Here is a 16,764-nt window from a genome sequence, read left to right on the forward strand (position 1 = left end):
TCTGTGTGCTAGGCCCACTGACCTGGTGCCTAGGCGCGTCATTCACCGTGCCGCCCCATAGAAGGCGGATGCTGCACCACGCTTCTAGCTCCGCCACCCCCCGTCTTCTCCCCACCTCGACCGCCTACGCGGCTCAATTGCTCATCTCTTGCTCAAGGCGACGCAGCAGAACATGAGTCGCAAGCTCTGGCCCAGCAGAAGCGGCACACAGGCCATGCAAGCAAGTGGAGCCACCTATATATGGACATCAGAGACAGGCTGCACACACAGGCGACGCAAGGGTGAGGTTGGAATAGATGCGCAATGGATTCTTACATGCAGGGAGGGGAAGAAAGATTGAAGACAAGTTGAGATGAGGCAAGAAGGGGTAAAAGGGAAATGATGCTTACTGGCTCGGCAATGGTTCAATGGACACTGATCTTGTTGTATCTGTTGCTAGTATCTCTCGTCCTCCAAATGGTGCCCTTCCTCCGCGGGAGCCCAGCCCACCACCGCCTTTTACTTGCCATTGATTCCGACGGTTGAACTGTCCCACTCCGGATTGGCATCCTTGACAAAGGGCGACACGCTCCTCTCCTCCCTCGGGCTGGCCGTATCGCTTCCGGACGGTCGCAGCAGCCCTTGGTCTGCGAACAGATCCACTCTGAGCTGTCCAAAGTCTTGAGTCTCAATCTCTTCATCGGGTACAACAGCGTCGGCATAATTGTTCCGAGCCCAGTCCACGACGTAGGTGCTAGCTCGCATGAACTTCTTGCCGGCGTACTTCTTGTGGAAACTGGGGTGTTGGACTGGCCGCAGGATGAAGTCTAGCATGATCTCTGCTGTGCCCAGAAGCTCATATTCGGAGTAAGAAGAGTAGTGTACCAACGTGGGAGTCCACGGCCCTCGCTCCAGGACGCGTCGCGCCATCCAGACGGAAGCGGCTGCCACCAGTGACGGGGGGTGCTCCATTAGGCGGTAGTCGACAAGCGAGATCTCCATGCTGAAAAGTTAGGGGGACAGAATGTCTGGTCAGCTCCGGTTGCGCGTGCCTGACTCGAATCTCCACTTTGGCCTCGCGCTACTCACAAGTACTTTGCGACGGTCCTTGTCTGAATGTCATAGTTATCAGCTTTCGAGATCCTCCGCAGGAAGTTCATAGGGTTTGCGTAAGAGAGGTTGAAGCCCAGGACCTTGAGCATGTACCGCTCAGCCTTCAGAATCTCTTCCGTAGTATAGCCTCCATCGGCGAGATACAGGAAGTTGGCGACGGACGGGCACAGCACTTCCTCGTACTTCGCGGCAAGGAACATCGCGGTGAGTCCGACAAGCTGCAGCTTGTTGAGCGTGATTGTTCGGTTGGTCAAGAAGCGATCCACGACGTTCAATGCGAGGAACAGGGTCTCTGGCAGCATGCGGAACTTCGAGTGTGTGTCGATCAGCCAGTCGACGAGGACGCCACGCAAGGTCCAGTCGATCTCGTTCTGCGTATCCATGTAGCTGCCATTGGGCATCGTAGTCGCCTGAGGAGTGAAGGTGGGAGCAGAACGAGGCTAAGTCAAAACGGTCCACGGCTGGTAAATGAATCGAACAATGGCTACTTACCTCGATAGTCTTCATGTAGTCGAAGATCTCGTTGACGTACTCGGCCACCATCAAAGGGTCGTCGTTGTCTTCTGCATCCAGGTCCTCCCATCCGGCATCCTTGGCCTCTGCTACAGGGGCAGAGATGGCCTTGACAGATTCGCCTTCACGGGCGCCAGCGCCGACCTCTTTGACACGTCTGGATGCGTCACCTTCCACTTTCACTCTCTTGCTCTCTCTAGCAGCGGTGGCCTCAGCTTGGTCGCCCTCTTCCTCTGCGACTGGAGCTGCTGTTGTGCTTCGGGCAACGCCAGTTGAGCGAGAGGCACCAGCAGTTGGCTTTGCCCCACTAGACGCGACAACACGTCGGACGACGCGATTGGCCCTGGCATCCTCCTCGACCGTTCGCGTCGCTAGCCTCTTGCCCGCGGCAGTGCTAGACTCTGCTCTGGGGATCTTGGAGGCTGCGCCAGAAGGCGCGGTGGACGCGCTCTTGGTCCGGGCAGCGGCACCGTCCTTGGTAGCGGCGCCAGTGATACGCGAAGCCCCGGTGGTAGCAGACGCGGACTTGGCTCGATTGGCGTTGGTGAGATCACCTAGAGCCGCTCTCTTACGAGTCCCGAGGGTGGTGCTCGTTGCAGTGGGCTGAGTCCCGCCCCTAGAGGCCGCGCTCGCACCAACATCGTCCTTCACGCGAGTGGCCCTGGTAACGCCGGCGGCTCCGTTAGCGGCAGGAGCTTGGCCAGCTTCTTGCGCCCTCGTGATTGCTGTCGCCGATCTTGACCGTACGGCAGGCGCTCGTCGAGTACCCTGTTGTTAGCGCGATGAAGATGCGCAGCGATGCTGTTAGACAATCATTCGACGATCACAGGAGCAAAGCTGCAGCTGGTGCACTTACGTTTGACATCGCGCAGGAGTGTTGTCAGAGTATGTGGTGGTGATGACGGTTTGATCACTGGATGAGGCTGTTCACGTCGACATTGCGACGGTTGGGGAGCGAACGCGAAGTGATTGGAGAGGAGAGGAGGATCGGGGAGGAGCGATTAGAGGTCAGTTCAACGGCAGGCGCGGAGATGCAGATCAATATGGACGTGACGCCATCGGATCGGATGAAATGTGACCAAGACGCTTCTTCTCGTGATCCTGTGACAGGACAGTAGACTTCGAGTACAGCTTTGCTGAAGCTCGCGATGCAACGGCATAGCTACACGCGACTTCTACGGCCTTTGGTTTGCTAGGGGTGGTGTCTCGATACTCACAATATGGTCAGATAGGCCGGCGCGGCAAGAAGATCGTGGAAGGGCGTGTCTGGGGTCGTTCACTCGTGTTGGCGTCTGAAGCGTCAACGCGATGCTGTCTTGTCACGGAGCACTGAGAAGAGGGCAAAAGGATATAAGAGACGACTTGAGCGAGTCCAATGGCGAGGACAGTCCGGGATTGTGAGCGTGGAGAAGGGACCAGAAGGGCGTGTTTGGGTAGGATAGCTTGCCGGATACGTGGCGCGACGAGGGAGATGATGACGACGAGGGTTTCGATATGCCACTGCGAGCCAAGCCTTGATGTTGATGATGACGATGCCCAAGGCAAGGCAAGGGGAGGAGGTCGCTGGGGAGGTATAGGAGTGAAGTTGAAGATCGAGGTGAGGTGAGCCAGGATCCAAAAAGGGACCTGTTGATCCCCGTCGCCTCGCCTCGCCCTGCACGCTCCGCCCCGCGCGACTCGCCCTGGGACGTGAGCGAGCCATTCCACAGGTGGAGTTTCAACCGCGACTCGGCACCAGACTCCGCCGCCCTGCTTCCGTTCCTAGCCACCCCTACCACTCAGGAGCATCTAACTGTACATGCCAAAGACCGCAATGGGGAGCAGCTCGTCATGGCTGTCAATTACATGGGAGGGGCAAAGTGAGCAAGGCTCGCCCACAAAGCCTGGCATGTATTCGTCTTGTCATCTGACTTGACCTGCCTCCCCTGAACGCCTCTTAGTGCCCAGATCTCTCGCATTCGCCGGAAACAGGAGACCAATGCCTTTCCAGTGAGGCCCAGTGACCGTAGAGACCCAGCCAGTTCACATGCACCGTTGGGCTCTTCTCTCGATGAAGCACATTCCAGTAAGACTCCAGTCTCGGTCGTCACACAGAGATTACACGCTTACATGGAGCAAAGACAGGACTCCAGAGACCACCAAGGGCATAAGCCTCTCCGAACACTCGCGCAGCAGCAGTCTTCCATTGATCGACAGCAGTCTTTCCTGCCGAACCATCTTGACCATGCCATTGACCTCTCTGAGTACGAGCTGGGCAAGCAACGAAGCCTAGAACAGATCGATGCTGTCTTCGATGACCTCTTCAAGCGCAAGAGTCGGCGGCACAGACATTCGCATCGGAGCAAACGTATACTTTCCTCGCATGACATAGCCACTCCTGCGTCCAGCAGGCTAGACACGCAGCCTGAGGAGCAGAAGGTAGAGACATATTCGCCCATCGTAGATCTACCAGCAAGGCATGCTGAGCCTGACGTCCCCGTCATTGAAGAAAGGCAAGAAGCGATCGCTGCCGATGTGACTCGCTTCGAGAAGTCGATGAAGGGACTGTTCAGCAATCTGAGGCAGCCGAGTACAGACGCTACAGCGTCTATTTTCGCTACCTCTGCTCTTGCCTCCCCATCAGACTCCCCTCAGCCGGCAGCAGCCATTGCAACACCCCCGCGATTGTACACTCCGGTCGCTCTACCTCTTCCACCACCCGCCTTGATACGAAGCTCGTCGCATCTGAACGATGAAGTTCAGCGATTGGAAGGCCACTTGATGAAAGCAAGGAGACTACTGGAGAAAGATCTGACGAGCACTTGGCCAACAAGAACGGGCTTTAACACATAGCAGCGACTGAGTTGGGCATAAGGCGTTCTATTATGCTGAGCGGACGGCGGGTGGGGAGACATAAGGAGGGTGTAACCAATACAGATGAGAATTGTACAATCTATGTTGTCATCATGCACAAGCTACCGCAGAGCTCGTATGATGTGGACCTATGGCAAGCTCGTGTCTACTTACTCGTCGGAGTCGAAGTCCAAGATCCGCCTCTTCGCAGCCTGGACCTTGTCAGCAGCGGGCGAGGATTCGTCGACGGTCCTCTTCGCCGAGGCTGCATCAGGCTTCCCAGCACCAGTGCTGCGCATCACGATCCACTTGAAAGGCCCATCGACGCTGTCTGTATCGCTCAAGTCTCGTCCCGAGCCTGCAGCATCCTGAACACTAGAGTCGGCAGAGTCTGCACCGGCAGCTGCCGGGTCTGCAGACTTGGCATCGTCGGGGGTATTGTCACCAGGTTTGCCAGAGCCGGGAGTGGTTGTGTTGACAGGTGTGGGCCCCGGTGCAGGTGTTGGTGCGGCTGCGAGCGAAGTGGTCACAGCCGTGCTGATGGGGGTAGTAGCCTTTTCGAATGCTCTAATGATATCGATCAAGGCCGTTGCTAGTAGGTTCATAGGCAGCGGTGTGCCTACAACAGGCGCAGTCGGGGCCGGTGCTGGAGTCGGAGCTGTAGTCGTGGTAAGAGACGTCGTGGTGGTATTGTTGGTGTCCTGCTTCGAGGCATCGGGAGAGGCATTGTCGGCACTAGGTCCACCGCTGCTTGTGGGAACAGTGTCGTACGCCTTGGAAGGCAGACCAAGCTGGCCTGCACCCCCTGGACCATCAGGCCCCAAACCCTGGAGGGAGAGGGCGTCTGGCTGAGTTCCACATGCACCACTGCTGTGACAAGCGCCAGTCTGCAACGCACAAGCAACAAAAAATGGTGCTCAGCTCAGCATTGCGCTGTTCAAGGACATCACTGGTGGCCCGACAGGGCTAGAGTCAGAAGCTCATGTACTCACCGGCATCGTCAGCCCACTACCCTTGTTGGACTGAATGGCTCCGCTCAGCTGCCCTGGAGACGGACCTGAGCCTGGGCCGCTGCTTGTATGGGTGTTGCCTCCTTGACCACTCTGGTCGTCGCCATTGTTGTTGGTCAGGTCGATGTTCTTAGTCAGGTCAAGATCGCCCGCCGCTCGCCTCGCTTGTTCAACCGTGACTTCACCACTGAGACTGCCAGGCTTAGAAGCCAGATAGCAGATACGAAGCAATATCTGAGTCAGTGCTTTGGCAAGGTGAGAGTTGTGGTTCACCAGCACACTTGTGGACTCACCAGATCTCGTGGGAGAGGGTGATAGTCACCCTTAGCCTGATGATGTCTAGCCTGGTAGGATCTCTCGACCAGAGCGCCTGCATCCTGTGAGCTGGCCAGCTTTAGCGGTGCAGCAGCAGCACTGATAGCCAGGGCGATGAATGTGATCAGAAGAGCGTTGGACTTCATTATGCTTACTTGGATCGAAATTTCGTGGGTGACTGTAGCTGGAAAGAGTTAGTAGCGGGCGAGGGGGGATGAGTGGGCCGAGTAGTCAGTGGTCGACAAGGTCTGGCTGGTAGCGCTATGAGTCAGTCTTGTTTCTGAACTTTGGACTTTGGGCTTAGACGGCTCGAGACTTTGGTACTGGGTGAGGTGGTGAGGTGGAAGTGGTTGGTGAGGTGGGAGACGAGATGACGAGAGCGAAAAGAAGCGAAAGAAGATGCTACATCTTATACCTGATCTAAGGAGCTCTGAGTATTGCGGTAGCGCCCATCATTCCGGGTTGTCGTTGTGAGGACTTCAGAGTGCCCACTTGCCCGAAGGCATCGATGACAGCAGCCGCAATAGCACTGTAGCCACCACACACGATGTTGTCACTACGCTGGCGATATACCTCCCTGGCGAGCTGCTGATTGAGCCAGCGCAAGAGGTCGCACTGCCGTTGTATACCCTGAGAACAGCTATGGCAACGATGGCCTGTCGTGCCAAAGGCAATGGAGCAAATTGCTCAAGTCGTTGACGGATTGCTTAGTTGCTTCCGCAACGCGACAAAACGTCGCCGCCCGACTTGCCCGCGTCCCTTACAAGTGACGGCAAACGTGTCAAAGGAGGTAGCATTGCGACGGTCTTGTCTCGGCGATTAGTCGGCATCCTTTACGATGAGCACAAACGCAGAAATGTTCAGTGCACGAGCAACGCTAGTTCGGGACTAGCCGACGCTATGCTTGGAAGTCCGCGCCACAGCAATTGCTCGAGTAGAGCAATTGACAGCAGCAGTCGCCGCGCTTTGCTATCAGTCGGACAATAGGGCAAGTCGATCTGAGACCGTGAGATTTGCCATCTTGCGCATCTGCGAAGATCGGGGCTTGGCACGGAGAACTGCTACGGAAAAAGATGGCCGCTTTGAGACTTGATGCATCCAGGCTATCGATGATGATCAGAAGAAGGACTATGGACATGTGCATTAGAGGGACGAACGAGATGGTGACAACAAAATAGGAGCTAAACGAAGAAGCGAGTGAGACTGGGGGCGACGCCGAGCTACGAAAACGAACGTGGGCAACGGAGAGGGAGAAGGTCGTAGTAGAGGTCACATATAGTGGAGATACAGACCAGCAATATTTGGTTCCTGCGGGGCAACGAGTCCACCGAGGCATGAGAGATGGCAAAGCCGAATATTCTGATCAGGAGGATCCGCTCGACTGATGTAAGAGAGGTGGAAGGCGCCCGGCAGCAGCTGTAGCAGCATCATCCAGAGGTTCATCCTCGGTGCTGGACTTGCGCTTTGCGACTTTGGCAAAGTGCAAACCACCTGAAGGGGTAGACAGTAGAGACGAGATCAGCCTTTGCCTTCCTTGACTCCCTTCAACATGGCCATCGAAAATACTCACAGGCATTACACAGCGTTCGAGCCCCATCGGGACCTCGGCGCCATTCTGGCGTCTCGCTGGTTCCACAGCTACGGCAGGCAGAGGGCGCCGGAGCGCGACTACGCTTCTTGTACTTGGACACGCCGCCCTCATTGTCGACACTGTAGTTGTCAACAGCACTGTGACCGTCTGACCATTGGCCGTGCTGACGATCTGGTGACACCGTGGGTGCGGTATTTCTGGCGGCCGGGGACAGCTCGGACAGCCCAGGAGGCCATCTTTGCGCCGGTGATGATGCTGGCACTGGACCCCAACGAGGTTCCGAGTGACTAATCGGTACTGGCATGGGCCCATGACGATGGGCCGAGCGATCCCAATCATGCGAATGTAGCTGTTGCACTGGCTGGCTGGGCATGATGGGCGGAAGCACGCGTTGTTGCTCCTTGTGCAAGTCCGCCAGTCGATTTCGAATGCTCGGGGGAGCATACATGTAGCTGGCCTCCGCCTCGGCGCCGTGAGGTTGGGGTGCAGTATGCGAGTGACCCGAAGTGGACCCAGCCATGCAACCAGAATGCGTGCGTATGACAGTCATTGGGGGTCGGGGCTGGAGGTCGTCGGTCTATTCGAAGTCGGGAGCGTACGGAAGATAGGATTGCGTCAGGTCATGATGTACAGCAACCGCGCTACGGATTGGCAGTCTTGATGCCCTTCGACGTCGCCGACAATGCGACTTACCTCTGGGTCGAACCCCTCATACACTGTCCTGACCTCCCGCAGCGGCCTCCGCACTTCCGTGATCGCGGCATGTGGGGTCCAGCCGGCAGGTGATGATCTCCTAGGGCCAGCGGGGTCCAACGTTGCTGTTGTATGACGTCGCAAGGAGTCAGCACCTATGGCGGATGAATTGGCCAGCCCGTGTCCCGATGGAGTAGCATCAGCACTGCTGCGATCATCTCCGGGCGCGGAGTGTTGGCCTCGGCTTCGAAGGAGCGCCCTACTCCTGATCCGATCTACGAACGAATTGGTAGTGCGAGTGTCAGGAGTCGCGCGTCACTGATTTCTCGGCAGTCAGACTGCGCTCTGCTATCCAACTACTCACTCTGCGCAGACCAGGCTTGTAGGAGGAACAAGGCTCGGGAAGTCTCTCGGCATGCTTCCTCCGCTGCTTTTTGTGTGAGTGAATTGCCAGGCTCTCTCGACTGAGCTACTATATCGAGAGCCAGACGCAGTGCCTCCTCGGTCTGTCGGGCGTAAACCAGCGGATAGGGTGCAATAAGTTTCATAGACAGATCGCTGGCCTCGACATCTCTTCTGGGTCTCCATCACCTCTTATTCAACTTACGTCTGATAGGCTATCATCTGCTTGCTCTCGCGCTGCCGAGACCTCGACGTCGTCCAGGGGTTGCATGCTGGGCTCTGGCGAAGGCGGTACGTACAACGAAGACTTCTTTCCTCGGTCAAAGAAGGGATGAGGCTGAGGAGCTGAGGTGGGCGCTGTCCCGGGTGTTGATAGAGGACGCTGCAGCAGAGGTCGAGATAGCTGTGTGCTGCTCTGTGCTGATGGCGCTGAAGAGGACGAGGATGAAGAAGTAGCGGACGTAAAGCGACCACTTGAAGAGAGGGAAGGAGGATTGAGCTTTGAGCCTGTTTCCTCGTGAAGAGGCCAGGGAAGAGGTCTGCGAGGTGGATCAGTGGCAGAAGAGGAGGATGGAGAGGGGCAAGGTCTGCGGACGTCTGCCAAGCTTCGAATCGCAGGTAGCTTGAGGCTATCTGACTGCTCCCCACATCTGCCAGAGGACGAGGAGAGGAGGGTCGCCATGAGGAATGTGGGAGTCTGTGAGAGTTGCAGACCGCTTTAAATTAGAGAGAAGAGCAAGGGATGGGGCGACTGATTGTTGTGCCAGTCTGGCAATGCTCGTTGCCAATTCTTGGCTCAGGAGTCGGTGACAAGAAGATGCAGATGGGAGGTCGAGGCCCGGCGCAGGTGCTGTGGCCATGAACAGAAGTGGCTGGTGGGATGCTTGCCTTTACGCTGCCATGTCTGCTCCCTGCTGGGGCTAGTGGGACTGGCGGCTCGTGACTTGGGTGTACGTCGGCTGAAGGATCCAGTACCACAGCAAAGATCTGCGTTCGTTCCTTGGCTGCGCCCTCTTGCAGCTTAGTCTCTCGGCCGATGACTTCTATCAAGATTGGGCCGAGATCCCTCCTCCCCCTTTGCCTCCTGGGAAGGTAGCAAAGCTTGGCCAATGGTCCGGAAGTTGCTTCCCTTGGCGACTCAGTCGCCTCAGGGATGGAGTGCGTGGGCTGGGTGACAGATGGGTCGGATGCAAGGACGGGACGCCGTTTTCTCCGTACAGGCCGAGGTAGTGGGGAGTAGGAGGAGCAGGAGAAGGACGAGGAGCGGCTAGAGGAACAAGGTTCGTGATGCCGAAGTGTGAAGAGCGACCCCAGGGTTGGATCTCGGGGATGCCGAAGAAAGGGAGATCGTGGGAGATACGGGGAGGAGTACCTCAATGGCGGCCTAGCCTCGCAGGATTGAGTTCCCAACGAGTGGATGACCGGAGGTGAGACTCCGCCGCGTGTGTCCTCGCTTTCGGAGTGTAGCTGGTACCTCGGCCGCTTCCATCCCTCGCGGTGTGCTTCCTTGCCACTTCTTGCTCTTTCTCGTCTATGCGGCAACGCTCAGCACGGCACAGCGCGGGGCAAAGATCGGAGCCAAGTAGTACGGCCCGCAGAGGACCTTTGTCAAAAGTTGCTCTCCTGGCCTCGCAGATACACACCGATTCTGTTGCTCGGACCTACAAATCGGCCCAGATGCCAGGGCATTGTGAGGTCGCCGAATTCTGGCCCATGGAGGGCCATCGACCTAGTGCGGCATGGCCAGCAGCCACTTGGAATCAATCGGGATGTCTCATCTCGCGCATCCCTAATCTGACCACTTCACCTCCCCATTGGGCTGGCACGTCGAGAGACGCAGCTAGGACAGGGGAAAGCCCGCGGCCAACCAAGGAATGTATCCGCATCTTGCCGCACAGGCAAGAAGAGATGATCATTAGGGTCAGGGCGGTACTGCGACTTCGGGCAGGCAGGCTCGCGGCGGCTACGAGGGGCATCCCTCTACAGGCATGCTGTACATGGACGACATGTGGAGTACGTCTTGGCAATGTCTAGATCAAAACAGAATCGTGACCGTGAGATGGCAGACGTGAAAGCAGCTCGGATGGCTCAAATGTCGCGCCCCTGCCCTCGCTTCTCGGGCCGTTGCCCGCTGATTCTCGCTTCTCGTCCATTCGGGGCAACACCACCGATGATGCCTGCTGCCTGCCTTGGTGATCTCCCTTGGGCCGGATCTTCTTGCAGATGCAAGTGCCCTCCGCGTTCTCCGGGACACTACAAGTGTCGTCCGCCGGCTTCGATGGCACAAACACCGTGACACTGGTTCCTCTCCATGGCTGAGCTCCAAGTCTACAGAAGTGATTCCCACGAGGGTGAGCTGCCCACCTCCGCGCCCTGTGGTGTCCCGCGCGTGCGAGGCGAGATACGCTGCAACGAAGGCGATGTGATGGTCAAGAGTACACTCCCCCGCGGGTGAAACCGGGAGGTTGATAGCGCGACACGAGACAGACCGACAGGCAGACGTCCGTACAGACATGATCGTGGGACATGGCCTTAGATCAGCCATCCTTGTTGCAGAGGAATGGAGATGCGTGTGTGTGCAGCTGGCCGATTGTCTCGGGCTCCGTGATGCTGCACACAGACACAGGGCAAATCAACACCGCCAACCCAGCCTGGCGCGCTCGGCCCCACTCCCGCGCCACGCTTCCCAGCTTCACTTGTTCACCACGACCAGCCTGCCTGGCTCACCATCACCACCACCTTCTCCACCCACACAGACTGCTCACCATCGCTCGCATACACTCACACTTGACCTCTCTCCCCTTCCGCCCGTACCTTGATCGTCCTTCTTGGCACGGCGCCCTCGCCTCGGCCCCACTCATTTGCCCATCCTTTGCCAGCCTGGTACGACTCAAGGGCGAAACCTCCAACACATTGTCCGGCCAGGTGACCCTTGTTCCCCGTCGGAGGTGCCCAAGGAGCCACTCATGTCTGTCCTCGGCCGAGGCGGATCAGGCATTGGGGCAATGGGAAACGTTGAGGACGAGGGTCAGAGCCAGAACTTCTCCCCCTCCTCCTCTGTCGCTTCAATGGTTCGGAGCGACTCACAAACTTCACCCCTGTCCTCCTCCTCTTCTTCTCGCAATGCATCTCCAAAGATCAGACGGCGACCCTCCGCCCTTGCCTTCTGGCAGAGGCAAGATGGTCCCGAGGCGTCGCCTTTGACAGGCGTGCCAGAGGGAAATCAGGACGTCTCACCTCCCTTTGCCTACGGGGAACAATGCGGCGCAGAATCGAGCGCTTCGGTCGGCCCGCGATACAAGAAGCAGCCAAAGCCTTGGAACTTAGGCTCAGGTCCAGACGCAAGCTCTCCAAGTAGGAAAGATGCGTCACAGCTGTCAGCGCCTTGGTCGAGCGACTCGGACGATCCGGACGCTGGCGGCGTGCGCTCATATGGTGATGGCTTTGAGCAAACGACGTCCAGCCTACGGGACCTTGGAGTCGGCACATCTGCCTCGACAAAGAGGGCATCGGTAGGTGCTCGCTCCAGTCGTAGCCTGCAGGGCTCCCCTCCAAGGCGGCAGTCGGGCAGCATCTCTATGGCCACCACGCTCTCACACGCACCACTCAGGAGATTAGCGTCTGGAGACAGCGGCGAGGACCAGTCCTTCTACGATGCCGCTGATGACGAAACTGGGGACGACGATGACGACACTGATGAAGAAGACGACCAAGATGTAGGCGAAGTGAATCGCCAAGGTGTCCCAGAAGGCAGGAAATCCAAAAGGAGAAGCAGGGCAGGACTAATGAAAGCTTCGAACGACAACGACGCCGCGGAGATTTCACCTACAGCGGCGGCCTTGGCATCGGTCAATGTGTTTCAGCAAGGAACCCAGTCGGTGGCCTGGTCCGCTAGTGCCGTGCGAAGAGATGGTGAGGATGGTCTTTCAGACCACCCTCAACCCAGCACGCTACGACAAGATGGTTTTGCCCCTGGTACTCTGCACCAAAATGACAATCCTGGGACGGCAGCAGGACTGGCGCAGGCATCGGGCCCTTCTTTGTCAATATCGAGCTCGAACTGGCTTGCAGGCTCCCCACATGGCACCCCTTTCGCGCCGTCCCTCTTCCCATCTCCCGACCCCTTGTCAGCTGCTCCTGCAATTCAACCGCTCGTCCCTTCTCGTGTCGAGGACCTACCGCCAGCAAGATCGCTCCCAGATGGACCACTGCCTCTCACACCAGCGTACAAGAATGCAGTAGGTTCCGAAGCTGCCTCTCCCTCTTCTACTGTAGACGAGTCAAGCTTCGCCTCTTCCTTCTCCGGTACCGCCTCTCTGTCTGGCGCCAGTCGAGCTGAGGAGCCTGCCCCGCTCATCAACCAACGTCGGAGATCTGTGGCCTCGACTTCGGTGGCCTTGCCGCCCTTACTTCACTCGGCAACGTCTCCAGTACCTGTTGTGTCTTCTCCTAGCTCATCTGTCCAGATCCCGCCAATCCGAGGTAGAGCCAGAGGTTATACAGTGGGAGCTGTGCCAGCGAGCGGGCGCTATCCCCCCTTCGTCGGTCGAGTCTACATTCAGCATCCAGGTCCGCGTTCTGGGCTCTCCCGTGAAGTGGTTCCGGAAGCAGATGTACCAGCTACATCATCGCTTGCTCAAGACGACAACAAAGACAACCCGGAAGGCAGTCTCGCTGCGTCCAATAGCCTACCCACTGATCTCAATCTGGCGTCGGTTCCCTCTGCTGCGTCACTGATTGAGTCCAACGATGTAGCGGCAGCTGCTGGTCACAGAGACGTAAGCCATTTGAGACGAGCGTCGCATGCCAATGGCTCTATGCTGGACAAAGAGGCCAGAGGAGTGGGCAATGCTTCGGTCAACGATAGCCCGACTGCCGGCAGCGCTTCGCAGACTCTTGCACCTCCTGTCATATCTTCAGCAAGTATGCCAACAGGTAGAAGTCGCAGCGGTAGTACAGCGAGTATACTCTTGCAGCAAGTGCAGCATCCTCCTCGGAGCCACGCTAGCTTCGTCATCGCCGTCATTGGGCACAAAGGTTGCGGGAAGTCCACGGTAGTCAGGAAAGGCCTCAAACAATTCGGTTTGAGTAGGCCGCAAGTCCTCTCAGAAAAGGTCACATCCCACTCTACTCTATGCGTTGTGAACCAAGAGCAGAGATCCATCGAAGTGCTAGAGATCGATACATCAGTACTCCTTACAAAGAAGGCACCCACCCTCGATGGCAATACGGAGAGCGAAAGTAGCGAGCCCGTCTTTGCCTGGCCCCCGTATCTGCCTCATATGGATGCGGTCGTCCTTTGCTACGATGCAGCTGCCGAAAAAAGCTTCACCGGTATGTCGAATCTGCTGGAAGCCTTTGCTAGAACTCAGTTGAGCATCGTCATGCTGGCCTGCAAGTCTGACTTGTACCCCAAGGTCATCGATCCATACGACGCCAGCGATCTTGCGGCCGTGCACGGCGTCGGTCTGGCAGAGTGTACAGCCCGCAGCGATGAAGGCAAGAAGAGGATGCGGGACTGCTTTTCGTATCTTGTCAAGGAAGTTGCCAAGGTCAGGTCCGCTCGATTGCGCAAATCTCGCGGGTCGACGACGACCGGCCCCAACGTAGCATCGCCTGCAGCAGATTCCGCTACTGATTCCAATCCATCGTCTCCAGTTGCTGGTCAACGAGTCAGTGAAGGTGACCAGAACTACTTTGGTCGGACGCGCTCGATCTCTCCAAACCGATCCGGCTCTGAGGTTGAAGACGCCCGGACTCCGAGCATTCAAGGATCTCCGCCCGCATCTGGGTGGGACAGTGGGGCCTCTTCGTCATCCAGGGACCGGAGACTTTCACTGACCGGTGCACCCGGTCAACTGCCTCGGCGACCCAGCGCGGCTGTCGGGGGAACCGGAGCGATTCCTGGTGGAATCTCATCGCGAGGTGCGAGCGACAACTCGGATGTACCCTCAAGTTTCGGGGGCGAACAATCTGAGGAGGATGGTTTCCTGCGAGGCAATGCCAGGATCCAGCACATCAAGTCGGCGGGTGGCTACGTGACGCTTGAAGAGCTGTGGGACAAGCTGTTCTTTGCAGCAGTATCAGGCAACGGTGAGTGGATTGTCCCAGCGGGACCCAACTTGAGACTTGCTGTCCGTACGTCAGTCGGCTGAGTGTGTCGTTCTCCTTTTCATCGCCAGATCCACGATTCGTACTCATGTTCATGGTTTTCTATCGAGGCTTTGTACGACCTATCAAGCTGCTGAATGAGCTGATGTCTCGCTTTGAGACGTTGGCGTCAGCGGAGCAACAAGACGGAAGCATCATTCGCTTCGCGCTGATGCAACTGACAAAGATGCTGGGTGATTGGGTCCAAGACTACCCAGGCGATCTCTCTGGTCCTGAGACATATCCTCTGCTATGCTCTTTCTTCGATCGTCTATGCCAACACCCATCCACAACCCATACTGCTACTCTGCTTCGCCCGTACGTCGATGACGTAAAGGATTCACCAGATCTCGATGCAGCTTGGAGCAAGGACCAAGATAGCTCCCGCCCAAAGACCTTTGCAGCAGACGCCTCTCCTGTCAGACCTGTCAATCCCGCGGAGAAGCCTGACTTTCCAACGAGCATGTTGCGAGGCCCTTTCCGCGAGCGCTCAGACTCTGAAATCTCAGACGCTCGTTCCAATACAAGCGCTCGGTCAGAGGCGGCCCTGCTTGGGCCAGCACCCCCTTCGCAGCTTTCGGCTCTGGTCAGCGGTGAAGCCAATCGTGCCCGGAGCGCCTCGGATGCGACAACTTTCTCTGGCTTGAATGGAGAGGGCTCGCCTCGAGGGCAGTCATCGGCCTCTTTGGCTGGTATCGCTCCTAGCGTCACCGATAGCGCGCGCAGCGACGGTAGCGCGGGGCTCAGCATGGACGCTCATCAACAGAAGCTTTCCCTCCGAAGTGTCTCTCAGACCCTAGAGAACACGGACGATCATACAATTGCTGCAGAGCTCACAAGGCTGGAGTGGGATCTGTTCATTGCCATCAGTCCTCGCGATCTGCTGCGACACATCCTCGTTCCCAGGATTGTGCGTGGCAACGAGGGGCCCGTGGCTCGCTCGATCATTCATTTCAACTACATTTCCTTCTGGGTCTGCTCGATGATCCTGGTCCAGCAGAAGGTCAAGAATCGGGCGAGGATGCTGGAGAAGTTCATGAACATTGCATCCATTCTACGTCACAGCAACAACTACAATACCTTGCAAGCCCTCCTTGCTGGATTGAACAACGCATCGATCCATCGTCTGCGATCGACGCGAGAGGCCATGGCCGGCAAGAGTGTCAGCAAAGTCTATCAGAGCTTGACCAGATTGATGAGCAGTGATCGCTCCTTTGCGGCGTATCGTCTCGCGCTAGAGAACTCCGAGGGAAGGACCATCCCATACCTTGGCGTTCACTTGCAAGACATCCTCTCAATGTCGGATGGCAATCCTTCCAAGCGAGCATCTGACGACATGGTGCATTGGAGAAAGTTCAGTCTGATGGACGAAGCGGTCATGGCCATTGTGCGATGTCAGCGTGAAGACTCTGCAGGCCGAGCCAATGCTGCCGTGGAACGAATGATCATGAATGTCCCAGTCATGGACGAAGATGCCCTCTATCAACGATCTCTTACCGTCGAGCCTCGACAAGGCTCGGGACCGGCGACTGCAGGATCGAAGATTCTCAAGATGCTCAACAATTCTTAGTCAATGAATACCAGGGATTCCACTAGATGTGTCTTCTCGCCAATACCCGAGACTCGAGCCGACAAAAGTTACTCGCCAGTCTCTCGATCCCCGCTTTTCCCTTCCCAGTGCATCCTCTACATACCCAAAACGTGTCACTCAAGATTCTCATCGATTTCCCCCCTTTTCCCACTTTCCCCCTCCTTCTCACGATTGGTACTCTTTGTACCACTTCACCTATTGACTCATTGTGTGTCCCTCTTTCCAAACCCCACTTTCCACCCCCTCATATCCTCATATCACTCATATACTCTTTACGGTACGAAATGTTACGTTCTTTTGCACGTCAGTCTTCAACATCGCCCTCATCCCCACGTGTGAGGAGTTGCTGCAAGGATTGGTAGTTGAAGTCTGTCCGTACTCTTTGACCTGTCCCAAGTCTGCGACAAGGCTCAGTGTGGGAAATTGCAATTCAAGCTTTGTCTGCTGCTGCCGCCGCCGCTGCTGCTGCTGCTGCTGCTACCGTCAGCCAGTAAAGACTGGGAGAGGTTCGCTTCCAATGACTTCTTGTGTCTTCAACTCGGACCAGCTTTGCAACAAGCAGGATACCTTGGCTG

At 56.9% G+C, this 16,764-nt stretch overlaps 7 protein-coding genes across 7 annotated transcripts; 2 read left to right on the forward strand and 5 right to left on the reverse strand.

The window, feature by feature from the left end:
* Positions 1–498: 498 nt before the first annotated feature.
* On the reverse strand, positions 499–1,698 carry BCV69DRAFT_243762 (hypothetical protein; the record flags this gene model as incomplete). Its single annotated transcript, XM_025490082.1, has 3 exons — positions 499–982; positions 1,069–1,502; positions 1,585–1,698. Coding segments are annotated over 3 exons (1,032 nt in total), but the record flags the coding sequence as incomplete, so codon positions are not given.
* Positions 1,699–3,435: 1,737 nt separating this feature from the next.
* BCV69DRAFT_295892 (hypothetical protein) lies at positions 3,436–4,437 on the forward strand (the record flags this gene model as incomplete). The annotated part of the gene is made up of 2 exons (XM_025493948.1): positions 3,436–3,464; positions 3,546–4,437. The coding sequence occupies 2 exons, from the start codon at positions 3,436–3,438 to the stop codon at positions 4,435–4,437; spliced, it is 921 nt and encodes a 306-aa protein (XP_025350727.1).
* A 170-nt stretch (positions 4,438–4,607) lies between these two features.
* On the reverse strand, positions 4,608–5,908 carry BCV69DRAFT_295893 (hypothetical protein; the record flags this gene model as incomplete). Its single annotated transcript, XM_025493949.1, has 3 exons — positions 4,608–5,324; positions 5,430–5,648; positions 5,741–5,908. The coding sequence occupies 3 exons, from the start codon at positions 5,906–5,908 to the stop codon at positions 4,608–4,610; spliced, it is 1,104 nt and encodes a 367-aa protein (XP_025350728.1).
* Positions 5,909–6,992: 1,084 nt separating this feature from the next.
* BCV69DRAFT_3341 (hypothetical protein) lies at positions 6,993–9,432 on the reverse strand. Its single transcript, XM_025495212.1, has 5 exons — positions 8,654–9,432; positions 8,411–8,552; positions 8,047–8,321; positions 7,333–7,930; positions 6,993–7,253 (listed from the first exon to the last, which is right to left on the reverse strand). The coding sequence occupies exons 1-5, from the start codon at positions 9,128–9,130 to the stop codon at positions 7,126–7,128; spliced, it is 1,620 nt and encodes a 539-aa protein (XP_025350729.1). The 5' UTR covers positions 9,131–9,432; the 3' UTR covers positions 6,993–7,125.
* A 614-nt stretch (positions 9,433–10,046) lies between these two features.
* BCV69DRAFT_279501 (hypothetical protein) lies at positions 10,047–10,458 on the reverse strand. Its single transcript, XM_025491274.1, has one exon. The coding sequence runs from the start codon at positions 10,422–10,424 to the stop codon at positions 10,209–10,211; it is 216 nt and encodes a 71-aa protein (XP_025350730.1). The 5' UTR covers positions 10,425–10,458; the 3' UTR covers positions 10,047–10,208.
* BCV69DRAFT_3359 (hypothetical protein) lies at positions 10,260–11,055 on the reverse strand. Its single transcript, XM_025495213.1, has one exon. It carries the CDS (start codon positions 10,991–10,993, stop codon positions 10,484–10,486), a length of 510 nt encoding a protein of 169 aa, XP_025350731.1. The 5' UTR covers positions 10,994–11,055; the 3' UTR covers positions 10,260–10,483.
* A 45-nt stretch (positions 11,056–11,100) lies between these two features.
* BCV69DRAFT_291636 (ras GEF) lies at positions 11,101–16,582 on the forward strand. Its single transcript, XM_025493758.1, has 2 exons — positions 11,101–14,541; positions 14,631–16,582. The coding sequence occupies exons 1-2, from the start codon at positions 11,415–11,417 to the stop codon at positions 16,166–16,168; spliced, it is 4,665 nt and encodes a 1,554-aa protein (XP_025350732.1). The 5' UTR covers positions 11,101–11,414; the 3' UTR covers positions 16,169–16,582.
* Positions 16,583–16,764: the final 182 nt, after the last annotated feature.

Source organism: Pseudomicrostroma glucosiphilum (assembly GCF_003144135.1).
Source record: "Pseudomicrostroma glucosiphilum strain MCA 4718 unplaced genomic scaffold BCV69scaffold_1, whole genome shotgun sequence".
NCBI lineage: Eukaryota > Fungi > Basidiomycota > Exobasidiomycetes > Microstromatales > Microstromataceae > Microstroma > Microstroma glucosiphilum.

Excerpts from the sequence above, each read along its gene's own strand:
- BCV69DRAFT_3359 (XM_025495213.1), bottom strand. The coding sequence starts at position 10,993 with ATGGCTGATCTAAGGCCATGTCCCACGATCATGTCTGTACGGACGTCT.
- BCV69DRAFT_3341 (XM_025495212.1), bottom strand. The coding sequence starts at position 9,130 with ATGGCGACCCTCCTCTCCTCGTCCTCTGGCAGATGTGGGGAGCAGTCA. Across the intron at positions 8,553-8,653 it reads CAGATGATAGCCTATCAGAC|ACCGAGGAGGCACTGCGTCT; the intron begins GTAAGTTGAATA and ends TACGCCCGACAG. Across the intron at positions 8,322-8,410 it reads ACAAGCCTGGTCTGCGCAGA|ATCGGATCAGGAGTAGGGCG; the intron begins GTGAGTAGTTGG and ends ATTCGTTCGTAG.
- BCV69DRAFT_291636 (XM_025493758.1), top strand. The coding sequence starts at position 11,415 with ATGTCTGTCCTCGGCCGAGGCGGATCAGGCATTGGGGCAATGGGAAAC. Across the intron at positions 14,542-14,630 it reads TGCAGCAGTATCAGGCAACG|ATCCACGATTCGTACTCATG; the intron begins GTGAGTGGATTG and ends TTTCATCGCCAG.
- BCV69DRAFT_279501 (XM_025491274.1), bottom strand. The coding sequence starts at position 10,424 with ATGCCCCTCGTAGCCGCCGCGAGCCTGCCTGCCCGAAGTCGCAGTACC.